This window comes from Crocodylus porosus, unplaced genomic scaffold (genome assembly GCF_001723895.1).
Source record: "Crocodylus porosus isolate Cpor-Errol unplaced genomic scaffold, CroPor_comp1, whole genome shotgun sequence".
Lineage (NCBI taxonomy): Eukaryota > Metazoa > Chordata > Crocodylia > Crocodylidae > Crocodylus > Crocodylus porosus.
In genome coordinates this window covers 10,911,634-10,924,978 of record NW_017728923.1, presented here as the reverse complement: position 1 = coordinate 10,924,978, position 13,345 = coordinate 10,911,634, and the positions used below count along the sequence as shown (strand labels likewise).

The following is a 13,345-nucleotide window of genomic DNA, read 5'->3' as shown; positions in this document are numbered from 1 at the left end:
TAATCTACATTCAATGTGATGAGGTTTTTCATCAGTCAGTACTCCATACCTGTGGTAACTTATTGCCATACACAGGTTCTTGAAACACTACTCTATAAAGAAACAGAAATGTAACCATATGAATGCAAAAAACTGAAAAATAAATAAAAATGCATAAGTCACATATTTCCCAAAGTCATTCATTTACAAGTTTGCTTTCAACATTTTACATCGCCTTTTGGCACAGGATGATTGAGAAGGGTCCATGGAATGGGTAACCAATCAGTTGCCAAGGATTTTAAGTTAGGGTATTAAACGAGCAAGGTTCTTGTCAAAAGAAGGATAATACGGAAAAAATAAATACATTTTAAAAATCTACTATATACTAACATATTTATATATAAATAAAGTGATCAGCTACATGCATATGTGAATATATACATATATCTGTGTGAATAGATATACATATATAGAGAAAAACTACAAGGTTTTGATTTATTTTAAATAATACCTCACTGTATATTTAATTAACTCTATTACAGACACAGTGATAGCACTTGTACAAACACTGATAATTTAGACAGATCCTTTGGATGGGCAAATTAATTTTATTTTAAATATATGTGGCTGTATCCTGCTATGATTCTGCACATGTTCTTACTGACATAAAAGAAAGAGTTGTGGAAATGTTGATTGATAAAAAATTGCATTGATAAAAAAAATTGCATATCTATTGCTCCTTTAATTCAAGTATCTCCAGGTATTTTATAATCACTAAATTCGTGAGACTCTCTAATAACTATTATTATACTCATTTTATAAATGAAAAACCTAAGAGGTGGGCCATAACCGGTTAAATGATGTCCATGCCTGCTTACCAGAGAGAAGGCAGACAGCATTAGCCTCTCCCCTCACCCCATTACCTTGAGACAGAGATTGACCACAATCTTTACTGTGCTCAGAGACCAAAACAAGGGAAGGGGGAGGTAAAGGGTGGATGTGCTCCTTGTTTTTCTCCATTCTAACTCAACCTACAGAACTGCTCATGTTGAATGTTCCCTTTATTCAGATGGTGCGTCGGCCTTGATGCTTCTCTCTGCACCCAGAAACAGTTGTTGCCTCTGTGGGCTGGCTGTTGTGCTTCTGTAGTCTCTAAACTATAAATCCTTGCTCTAGTTACTAGAATGCTGCTTATCCTGCTGTCTTATTCTTTTACTCAGCTTCTCCATCTCTCTGTATCCATTTGTTTTCTCATGTTAGACGGTTAACTCTTCCAGACAGCGTCTAATTTTTTTGTTCTGGGTTTGAATAGTTCTTAGCGTTTGTTTGTGCCCTAGTCTATGACCAAGATTCTTAGGTAATACAGTAATAGGAATAAAAAGCTATAAAGACAATAATATTAAAGACATCACTGCCAAAAGAAATCTATTGATAAATAAACTGTAAAAAACATTTAGATTTAATACACAAATCTAAACTTATTTAATCTCTTTTGCCTGAGGAACCTCTATGTATTAAGATCTTTTTCTGGGTGTGGAAAAACAATATTTCAGAACATAGCGAAGGAAGAAAACACTGTATAGATGACTATTACACTTTGTCAAAATACGAATTCTTCAGGAATACTTAAAGTACCCTTGAAGTGATGACAAAAGGCCCTAAAAATTAATTTCTTGTACCCAGCATACATACCATGCCTATTACTCAGAAAAGGGCTCAAAACAATTCCAAATTCATGCCCAAACATCCCAGGGACCCTCTGTATAGTACCACAGATCCTTGGAACTACCAGTGGGTTGACACATCTCTGTGTGGACATTTAGATTGAGAGAAGGTATATGGTTAAGTCTTTTTATTCAGGGATAAGGAATTAGAAGATTTAAAACACTGACAGAAGTGATATTTTGTCACATGAACAACCCCCTGAAAGTGCTCTATAGCCATGCCCTGACAGAAGTGGACAGCTGCAAAGCACTTTAAAACAGCCTGATTGTGTGACAATCTGAACCCCCATTACATGATTGTTCAGATGAAGGTCTTCTAAAGTGGAGCACCTACATTAACTTCTGTCAGTTCCTGCCTGGAGAAAGGCTGGGCTGCATCAGTACAACCCAAACCCTGGTGCTGTCTTCAGGATGGTGGGGGCGGAGGGTGGAGCACAGGATGGGATTTGCCCAGCCTGCACTGGAGGGTAGGGGTGGGTAGATTGGAGCCTCCTTCCTCCAATGCAGGCTGGGAAAACACCAGCCCAAGCTTCCCCCCACCCCTTCTCCTCCCTCCCACCCTGAGGACAATACCAGAGCTGGCGGGGGTGGGGAGAGACTGCAGATACATAGCTGGCTTCAAAGCAGAGCTTGCTCCCTCCACTCCGACTCAACAGAAAATATCTGTTGTGTTGTGGGAGGTGGAGGGTGAGGAGGGAGGGAATTTGTTGCAACTCATGGCACTTTCTCTGAAGTGCCAAGAGTTGCAGTCAGGACCTGCATGTCTGTCAGTGCCCTAAAAATGCAAAACTTGTTTTATTGCCCCAATTGCACATTCTTCTTCCCCCAACTTGCAACCTGACTCCCATGTGTCTTAGGGAGGGGTGTAACATCCTCAAAAGTGATGTCCTGAAAATACTTTTCAAGTAATTTATCAAAGGAGGTTGAGTTAAGGTCGCACAGGTTTTAAAGTACATCTCTTTGTTGTAAGTAGCTTGTTTTCATTGTCTTAAATGTATTTCCTGATTCCTAAATATATTCATTTTCAACTAGAAACATTATCTAACAGGCAACTTCAACTCTCTTTAAATGAAATTTTTGTTAGTGAATCAATAGTTAATTTTAAAAGGTTTTCCTTACTTCCTAAATGTGCAATCTTTTCTTTATTTTTCTTGTTAAAGGCACATTAAAAAAAAGGAGTTCAATAGCTTTGTCTGAGAGATCATTATATTGTCCTTATTATTTAGAAATGTGCCTCTGGAATTTTCAGTTTAGCATATTGTTTCCCTTAATTTAATTAGAAAAGCTCTTTTTATTCTGCTCGATGTCTTTGGTTAGCATTAGCTCATTGTTTTATTTCCTTTTCTTATTTGGCTAGTTGTTCTGATTTGGATTTCTTCCTCTTCTTATGTCATTTTACCTACTGAAGGAAATCATCAAGCCTGGTGTTGTAAAGTAAGATATAGCTTGCCCTCTTATTGCTCAAACCCAGCATTAGAAAGAACTTCTTGATATACATCTTGCTATATAGATTTTTTTTCTGTTCTATTCTCCAATATTTGTCTCTCTTTTTTCTCATCTTTGGTATTTTGAGGGTCTCTTCTGTCCTCTCATTTGTGCATATTTAAATTGCAAGTTTTCTCTCTCTCTCCTTTTCCCTTTCTGTTTTTATGGTGTTATTTTTCTCAAAGAATCTTCCTTCTTCACAAAGCTTCAACTTTCCATTTAAAATGGCTAACTGAGCTAGAGCTATGTGGTAATCGATTGGAAGCCAGTCAATAACTCAGAGCTCTGCAGGGAACTAATACATTCTGAATCATATATATTCTCTTGACTTATTCCCATGCATGTAGCTCTCTCTTTTGCTGTCTGTCTATGGCAAAATATTTTAGGTGCAGAAAAAAACAAGTGTGACAAGACAAAATAGAAAAAATAACAAGGGATGTGGTACAAATTTCAAAATGCATTTTAGAAAATAATTTTTCAAAAGTCCATAACAGATTTATATAAAGTACATTTAACTTGGTCCATCAGTGAGAAACATAAGCAGTATTTTCTATCAAGAAATTAAAAATATAATTTGGAAGTGAAGGCCTGGATCCTATATTTGACTGAAGATGGGTGCATGTCTACATATATGTGAAGATCTATTTAAGGTCCAACACATAATGTCCAGAGGATACAGAATTTGTTAGATCATTATGCTCAATGAGGTGTCAGAAATGGCTCACTCTCTAGTTGGGAGGAGTATCAAGTGAGGTTCCCCAGATGTCCCAAGTTCTGTCCTGGGTAAGGTTTCACATAATTTGCATCATGAATATAGACTGGGGAATGATTGGCTAGACAATACTGCAGAGGACTTAGGAGGTAGTGGACTATAAGTTGAAAAGAAGCCTAGTGTGCTCTTGCTGCAAAAAAAAAATCCAGTATACTTTGTATCAATAGAAGTGCCACTAGCAAATGAAAGGATGCAATTCTTCCAATCTATTCTCATGTGATCTCATGAGGTCTCTTCCAGCCCTACTCTCCTATGATCCTGTGTCTACCGCAACCATGCTGTTGGTCCTATATCGGATATCAGCTAGAATTTTTTCTTTCATGAATGTTGGTCATTTTCTTTGCAAAACAAACAAACAAACAAAACTTAAAACATCACTGATGCACCTGAGAAAACTGAAAAAAAAAGAAATTCTCAGCAGTAATAGGCTGGAAAATTATTAGCTGTAAAATAAACACATTATTTCCAAACACCTTTATTTTATTTACATTCAGAAGGGCCTCAAGTGTCAAATTTTTGTAATAATGAGTTGGTGCAGTTTTCTCTTTAAGAATAGAAGACAAAAGAAAACTGAACTTTCATTTCTGGACAAAAGGTTCTATGAAGCATTAAAACCCATTTAAATCTCTAGGACTGTACTTAAGTCCAATTAAAGCCATTCACAGGTCTTTCTGTTGACCTTTTGAAAGGGGTGAGTTGTATGCACTGCCAGTAATGGGGGGTTAAAAACTTCAACATGTATGCCAGGTGGGAATGCTACTGTATCTGAACCTTTAATAATATACAAATACTTAAAAATCTTTAGCTAATATTTAAAATGAGTATAAACAGCCTATCTTATTCCATCAGCAGGGATCTTTACTAGTCCATATAAATTCAGATAATTTTTGCCTTTCTGCATATATCTTGTCAGGATATTTAAAGTATTTCATCCTAAATAGCTCCAAAGGATCATTGATAATAAATATAAGTAATGCTCTGTAATACTACCTAATGAATTTTTAATGTTCATACGAATTTAATGTAATCCATCTCTTTGTATCTCAATGCCAATGGTACAATAGAAGCAGAATTAGTTTAAAGAAAGCTGTTTGTAACAAAAAAAAAGTTTTATTTAAACCCTTAATTAATTCCACCTATTTTTAACACTTGAATTATTTAATAATTTCTTTGATCAAAATAAAAATCAATGAAAAAAATACGTGGCATGTTTGTAAGAATTTCATGTATCAATATATTTTGATGGTTCCCACAATTTTTAATTCTTTAAAAAAGAGTGAAAAATCAGGCTCACTCATTCTGAAACCTTTTCAGTTTGGACATACTTGGATAAAATATATTCTACATAAAACCTTTTAGCTAAAAGCTTTAGTACTAGAAGAAACTTTAGGAAATAAATTAATGTTACATAAAGTTAAACAAGTCATCCAAGGAGAAAATGAATTTTAATTAAAAATAAATAACAAAGGACCCAATCCTGCAAACCTTCACTTATAAGTACAAGTCAGTTGTTACAATGACTAGTCTTGCTGGCTCTAGCTGAAGTATTCAGAGTAGAAGACACTATGGCATCAGCTCAGAAAAACTCTTAAGAAAAGGCTTATGCCCATCCATATTTGAAATTGTGCTGAAATGTATTTTTAACTAAGCATGTACCCTGTCGCCAGTGGGACTTAACCATTTACTTAAGTTCCTGAATAGAGGCTTATTCTCAGCACTCTGAATTTTCAGAATTCTGGAGCTAAGGCTATTCAATTTGCCTTGAATTTTCAAGATAAATCTCCAGGTGTTTTGTTTTTTTTTTTAATTTTACAAATGATTTTTGAAACTTTAATTTTGAGGGATGCTGAACCCCAACGTTTTGTCATTTTTTTAAATTCACTCAGTACTTGATTGAAGAGTTAATTCAGCTCTATGGAACAATGAGAGATGTAATGAACAGAAAGGCCTTCCAATATGAGAGATATTCCTCTCAATTCTTCTTGACAGGTGAGGGATGGTAAATAGACAAAACATAGTTAAGCTATGCAGCAAACTTGTAAAAAGAATGATTCTGGTAATGCATAAAGACAGCATGCGCATCAATGAATACTTACATAAATGTCTGCACCATAAAATCCATCCTGGTAAACAACACTGCAAGGATGCACACACAAAGAAAAACATCCATATTAGTGCATTTCCACATGCAAACACCACTAATCCCTGCACGGCTGAGGTTAGTCTCATCACAAAACAAAACAAAAAAAGAAAACAATTCCCAACCCACTGAAAAGGAGGGCATTCTTCACATTGGTTAAGGAGGTTGGTAGTAATATCTGAAGAAATTGTACTGAATGTCATAGTATCTGTATAATGAGAGCCAAATGCTTAGACAAAGAAAGGTTAAGTGCATTGGTGACTACTTCTTTTTTGTTTGTAGTTTTCCCCTTAAAAATTACAATAGGCCAAGCCTGCCATCAACTTTAAGGAGGAGTCCCATTAACTTGAAAAAGTCATGACGAAATACAGAGTATAGCCAAAAAAGATTCATGCAACTAAGTTCCATAATTTTTGTTGAAAACATAACCATTTTGCATGCTATGCAAATACTCAAAACTTGCATAACAAGTCATTGCTTCACTTACAACATGGAAAACATTGTGAAGTTTCCATTTTTTAGGGTATTTTAAAAGAGATCCTTCCCTTTTTATGGCATAAACAAAAGACTCCTATTCTATTTATATCCCTTTTAAGCTACAAAATAATAATTTTAAATCAAAAACAAAGAAAACACTTTGGACCAAATTTACCCTGATGAAAACAAAACACCTACAGAGACTGGTCTCAGGAATCTGACTTAACTGGTGAAATCTGAGTAGAGATGTTATATATCTTTTCTAATAGTTATCAGTTCTGTTCAGTATAGAAGTACTCTGTGGAAGAATTACTGATTTTATTGATACAGGTTATGTTTAAAAATGTAAAATAATGTGAAAGATTAAAATATATAATTTGATTGTCTACTGTGCTACCTTCTTTTCCTTTGGTCATGGGATTTTGTTATTATTTGTATAGGCGACATCATTCTGCTGCAAAGGTGGTAAAATAAGTGGTACTCTGTCAATTGAGGCATGGCTCAAATTAAAAAAAGGCTGTATTAGGGAACACCAAATAACACCATTCAGCCTGAGGTACATTTAAGAATCTGACAACACATGGCTATTAAAGCTCGAGTGACTTCTTTTTATAAGCACGCAAGTGTTGCCTTTGCTCCTTTGGCTATATTACAACTTGGCAGACTACATTCTACTGATCTAAACGTACTTGTAGTTTTGGTTGGGTGTTAGTGATTGCTTCTTACCTGAAATCATACTAATTTCACCCCCAGAGGAGTTACGTTCAGCCAAGACAAATTACTGATGAGTAGAGCTTACATTTTAGTTTAGAAATCCTTCAGGATGAAATGCACACTGTACAGCAAATGTATTTCATTGGGTACATTGGCATAAAATGGAGCAATTCAGTGGGGAATAGGGCCTACTAATTTTAAAATTTGGAGTAAACACGCAGCTAGAAAATTTGCAACCTACAAACTCTTTCTATACGAACATTTACCATAGTTGTTCTGAAAGTTAATTACCTAGGTGATTTTTGGGGGGGGGGGGGGAGTTCTAGTTTCTATTTAGTTGGGTTTAATTCTAATCTTAACCAAAGTAATCTCTGAATTTCTAATAAGCATTTTAACATCAAAGAAACAGTAACTAAGCAATGAGATTCATATGGCTAAATTCCAAACAGGGAAGTCAATCTCTGTCCACGTGATATACAGCAAACCAAACCAAATGTGCATGTGTGTGTGCGCACACCTCCCCCTCCCCCCTATAAAAACCACTAACCACAAGCAACTGTAAATAATGGAAGGCCAGTACTAGACTGCAAGTTACTCTGAGATCTGCAATTGTCATGGGCAGGTGCTGTCAGATCCTACATTCCAACAGAATATGTTCCTGTGGGAAGACTGTGGAAGATGAATTAAATCACTCTTTATGGTCTTGTTTGTTCTTTGAAGAAATAAGAGGAAAATGGAGCTTTCCAATTATGGAAAATTTAAATACTGGGCTAATGAAGAAAAAAACATTTTGGCTTCTCCTGTCCTATACTCCTAAGACGTATTTGCATTACTTACACAGAGAAGAAGGGAGACGATCAAATAGAATTCCCTTGTTTTATTTTACTGTCCACAACTTCATTTTATCTTTTTTTTGTACCATCATATACTATGTTCTGTTGAAATTTTGTGGAAACTGTTAGAATGGATAATTCCATTGCTTTTTTTTTTTTTAGCAAAAATCATAAATTATATTTTTATATTACATATAATTGTTATTGTTCATTTTATTGTATTGTTGTAGCAAAAGCTGTTATATAAATCATGAATAGGGAATAGGTTTTGCCATTGACTTCAATGAAGCCAGTATTTCTCTCTACTTGTTTCCCTTTTTAATTTCCCACCTGAACAGAGATCCTTAGACCTGTGGTCTGCATAGCACTTGCTGGTGATCCCTGCAGAGCTAGTTGGGCACAAAGAGTGCTGACTCTCCTCTCAAAATATTAATTACTCAAAGCACAGCAACAATACTCAAAATGCTTCTCCATTGTTAATTGTCCATCACCACGCACGGGCATTCAGTTGCTATCAGGAGAATAACCATTTTCATGGTAGAAATCAAACCCATGAATATTCATGCTCTTTCTCCTGGGCCAAAAGTGGTGGTTGCAGGAGAAAAATAAGCAGACTCCAACAAGGGAGAAGTCAGTCCTGGGACAGTTTCTCTTGAGACCCTTTCTCCCAGTTTAACTCCTCCAAGGGACCAGTAGGAATGGAGCCATGGGAAAAGCAACCATGTTTTCCTGAGACTGGGGCCACTCCAGTCTGAAGAAGGCATGGGGGGAAACTTTTCCTGCCCCTCCCATAGTCCATGAGTGCAGAACAGGAGCACCTGCCAGCTACTCCCTATTGGCTCCTCACACTCTGGAGACAACTCTGGTGTGAGAAGCAGGCCGGGGGCTTTGCCACACTGCTCCATCTGCTTCTCACACAAGAGTTCCTGGAGTGACAAGTGGGTGGGGGCTTTGCTGCTCTGCTCCTTTCTCCTTCTGGACTGGTCCTGCAGTCCCCAGTTTTGGGGAAAGACCAGAGGTTTTGCCAGTCCTACCAGCTTTCTCTTGCTGCCCCCACTACCCAGCTCAGCAACGCGGGCAGCAATTTAAAAGCCTGGGAGGCCAGGGAGTGGGTTTGTTCCCAGCCCCACTGACTTGTAAATCGCTGTCCCTGCTGCCCATCTGAATGGTACAGAGGACAAAAGGAAGCAGTCAGGGCCAGGGACAGCTTGAGGAGGCAGTCCTCTGCAGTGGAGACTGGAAGGAATGGAACAGGCACTCCTGCCCAGGCCTTTCTCAGATCAGTACCACCTCAGTCTGGTGAAGGCAGAGAGGGCAGGGAACAGCCTGACAAACTCATACAGAAGTTCATGGGTTCTTTAACAATGTATACACAAAACAATGATTAAATAACTGAGATGGATGCTAAGTTCAACAGAAGTCAAGGCAGGTTCAGCATTTGCATTCTGACCTCAGATGTAGGGAGTACCCAAGTCCACCAATGAATTTTAATTTAAATTAATTTAACGCAACTGAGAACATTAATCTTGGGAGATATATTCAGATGTTATTTTATGATTTAGACTTTATCAGTGAAGAGAAGAATCTTGGTCCATTTAAAATGCACCTCTGAACACCACATTGCATATACAGCAACTATATTCTGAAATCATTTCTCGCTGGCTATGGAACACTGTTTTCCCAGGACTCTCATTCTAGATCTGTTCAGCATTTGTTGCAACTGTTGTGTTCCTACCTCTCTGATACTGCTAATGACATATTTGTAATGCATAACTTAAGAAAAAGTCTTGGTAGGGTTAGATTCCATCTTTATAATCCCTTAGGGTATTAGTCAGTCATTAGTACTTTTTCATAATGTGATCATCATCTCTCAAGACTTATGAGAATTCAAAAAAACAGTTGCTCCTATATGTTTCACTCAAAATCTACAACTTTATACCAGCTAAGTACATAGCCCAAGTACCTATATCAAGTACACAGTATGAGGGATAGACTGCAAGTGGTATTTGTTACATTTGATCTGATCCACTACAGCACAAATATAGACAGTAGACGTTTCCTTCATGCCAGAGCAAGGGATAGGATTTCCTTTTGGTGGCTGATAACTGCATCCAGTGATAAAAGAAATAAGGTATTTCTAATTGCTGAAGCAAGGAGACAAAAACGATGCTTTTTTTTCAGTTGTCAATCCAGGTCAGAAGGAGACAAATATAACAACTTCTTGTTTTGAAACAATTTTACTTTAAGTTTGTGAATGCACTAAGTTAATATCCACATTTGTGAGTCTGATCAGATTTCTTAATAGCTAGTAAAATGTAATGGGTGCATTTTAGAATGTCTTTAATGTTCCAGTACTTCTCAAGAAGCCAGGTCTTGACACTGATGATCTCATCAACTTTAGCCCAGTCTACAGAATCATAGAACCACAGAAAATTAGGATAGGAAGGGACCTCAGGAAGTCATCTAGCCCAGCCACATACTCAAAGCAGGACCATCCTCAACTAGATCATCCCAGCCCAGGCTTTCCCTAGCGAGGTCTAAAAAGCCTCCAAGGATAGAGATTCCACAAACTCACTGGGTAACATGTTCCAGTGTTTTACTATCCTTCCAATGAGAAAGTTTTTCCTAATATCTAACCTAAACTTGTTCTGTTGCATCTTGAAACCATTGTTCCTTGTTCTGTCATCTGCCACTGTTGAGAACAGTCTAGCTCCATCCTCTTTGGACCCACCCTTTAGGTAGTTGAAGGCTACTATTAAATCTGCCCTCAGTCTTCTCTTCTGCAGTCTAAATAAGCCCAGTTCCCTTAGCCTCTCCTCAGAAGTCATGTGCCCCAGACCCCTAAACATTTTTGTTGCCCTTCGCTGGACCCTCAGCAATGTGTCCACATCCTTTTTATAGTGGGAGGCACAAAACTGAACACAGTACTCCAAATGTGGCCTCATGAGTGCACAATAGAGAGGAATAATTAGTTCTTGCAATCTGATGGCAACACTCCTACCAATGCACCCCAGTATACCATTAACTTTCTTGGCAACAGGGGCATACTGTTGACTCATATTCAGCTTATAGTCCACCGTAACCCACAGGTCCTTTTCTGCAGAGCTACTACCTCACCAGACAGTCCCCAGCCTGTAGCAGTGCCTGGGATTGTTTTGTCCTAAGTGCAGGACTTTGCACTCACTCTTGTTGAACTTTATGAGACTACTTTTGGTCTAATCCTCCAATTTGTCACTGAACCCTAGCCCTCCCCTCCAGTGCATCAACTACACCCCGCAGCTCAGTATCGTCTGCCAACTAAGGGTATAATCAATCACTTCTTCCAGGTCATTGATGAATATATTGAACAAAACTGGCTCCAGGACTGACCCCTGGGGCACTCTACTTGATACTAACTGCCAACTAGATAGCAAGCCATTGACTACTACCCTTCAAGCCTGATGATCCAACCAGTTTTCTATCCACCTTAAAGTCCATTAATCCAATCTCTACCTCCTTATCTTGCCTCCAAGAATGATGTGGGAGACCATATCAAAAGCCTTGCTAAAATCAAGATATACCACATCTACTGGTCTCCCCACATTCACTGAATGAGCCATATCATCATGAGTCATTGGAGGATTGGGTCAAAAGGAATCTCATGAGGTTCAATAGGACAAGTACAAAATCCTGCAGTTAGGACAGAACAATCCCATCCACCAGTACAGGCTGGGGGCTCACTGGTTGGGCAGCATCTCTGCAAAATAGGGTCTGCAGGTTACAGTGGACAATAAGATGAATATGAGCCAACAGGATGCCCTTGTTGCTAAGAAGGCTAATGGCATCCTGGGCTGCATTCATAGGAGTGTTGCCACCAGGTCAACGGAGTATTGCCCCCCTCTTCCCCCAACCACCACAGAAAGGATGTGGACAAATTGGAGAGGGTTCAGTGGAGGGCAACAAAAAAGATATGATGAAGGGGTTGGGGGACATGACTTATAAGGAGAGGCTGAGGGAACTGGCCTTATTTAGATTAGTGAAGAGGGGACTGAGAGGGGGCTTAAAAGCAGCCTTCAACTCCCTAAAGTGGGGTTCACAAGAGGATGGAGCTGGACTGTTCTCAGTGGTGGCAGATGACAGAACAAAGAGCAATGGTCTCAAGTTGCAACAACGGAAGTTTAGGTTTGGTATTAGGAAGAATTTTCTCACTAGAAGGGTAGTACAACACTGGAACAGGTTACTCAGAGAGGTGGTAGAAGCTCCACCCTTGGAGGTTTTCATGAAATCAGGTTGGTCAGGCATGACTTGCCCTTGGTGAATCCATGCTGACTGTTCTCAAGCACCTTCTCTTCCGAATGCTTAGAAATGGATTCCTTGGGAACCTGTTCCGTGCTGTTTCCAGGATCTCAGGTGAGGGTGACTGGTCTGCAATTCCCTAGATCTTCTTTTTTTTTTTTCCTGTCTTAGAGATGGGCACTATATTTCCCTTTTTCCAATCTTCTGGGACCTCTCCTGCTCACCATGAGTTTTCAAAGATGATGGCCAATGATTCTGCAACCACATCAGCAAACTTCTTCAGGTGCATCTCACCTGGCCCCATGGCCTTGTACATGTCCAGCTTTTCTACACAGTCCCTAACCTGATTTTTTACCACAGTTGGCTGCTCACCTCCTCCCCAAACTGTGGTGCCAGGTGAAGTAGTCTGGGAGCTGTTCTTGCCTGTAAAGATTGAGGTGAAAAAATCATTGAATACATCAGCCTTTTCTGTATCCTCCGTCACTAGGTCAGCCTCCCCATTCAGTAAGGGACCCATAGGCAACTAGTGCTGTCTTAGTTGGGGGGGAAGCACATGCCCCCCCCATGACTAATCCCACCGACCGGGGGGGATCCCCCCCCACAGCTGATGTCACTGCCCAGGGGACCCCTGCAGCCGATCCCATGATGGCCAATCGCTGCAGCCAATTTGTGCAGCTGCCTCTGGGAGTGGCTGCAGCAAGTGGCTGGCCCTTGCAGGGGGGCACCGGTGCTCCCGCCTGCCCATCACCTAAGCAGTCAGCGCAGCCAGTCAGGGGGTGCACTGGCACTCTCAGGGTGCACCCTCTATGCATTGCCACTGAAGGGACGCATACTGTCTCTGATCCTCCTTTTGTTATTAACATACTTGTAGAAAGCCTTCTTGCTATCCTTCATGTCCCCCGCTAGCTGCAACTCCAATTGTGCTTCGACCTTCATGACTTCATCC

The 13,345-nt window shown here is 39.2% G+C and overlaps 1 protein-coding gene across 14 annotated transcripts in view; it reads right to left on the bottom strand.

The window, feature by feature from the left end:
- The window catches only part of RBFOX1 (RNA binding protein, fox-1 homolog 1), a 1,970,253-nt gene that overhangs the window by 55,064 nt on the left and 1,901,844 nt on the right, over window positions 1–13,345 (bottom strand). For 10 of the 14 annotated variants that reach the window (XM_019540075.1, XM_019540076.1, XM_019540071.1 and 7 more), the window contains one exon: window positions 6,057–6,096. The exons of 2 other annotated variants lie outside the window; for them this stretch is intronic. In XM_019540075.1, the coding sequence (XP_019395620.1) occupies window positions 6,057–6,096 (40 nt within the window). Of the gene's footprint in view, window positions 1–49; window positions 93–6,056; window positions 6,097–13,345 lie in introns of all 14 variants that reach the window. 2 more of the 14 variants (XM_019540080.1, XM_019540079.1) reach the window with 1 other exon arrangement.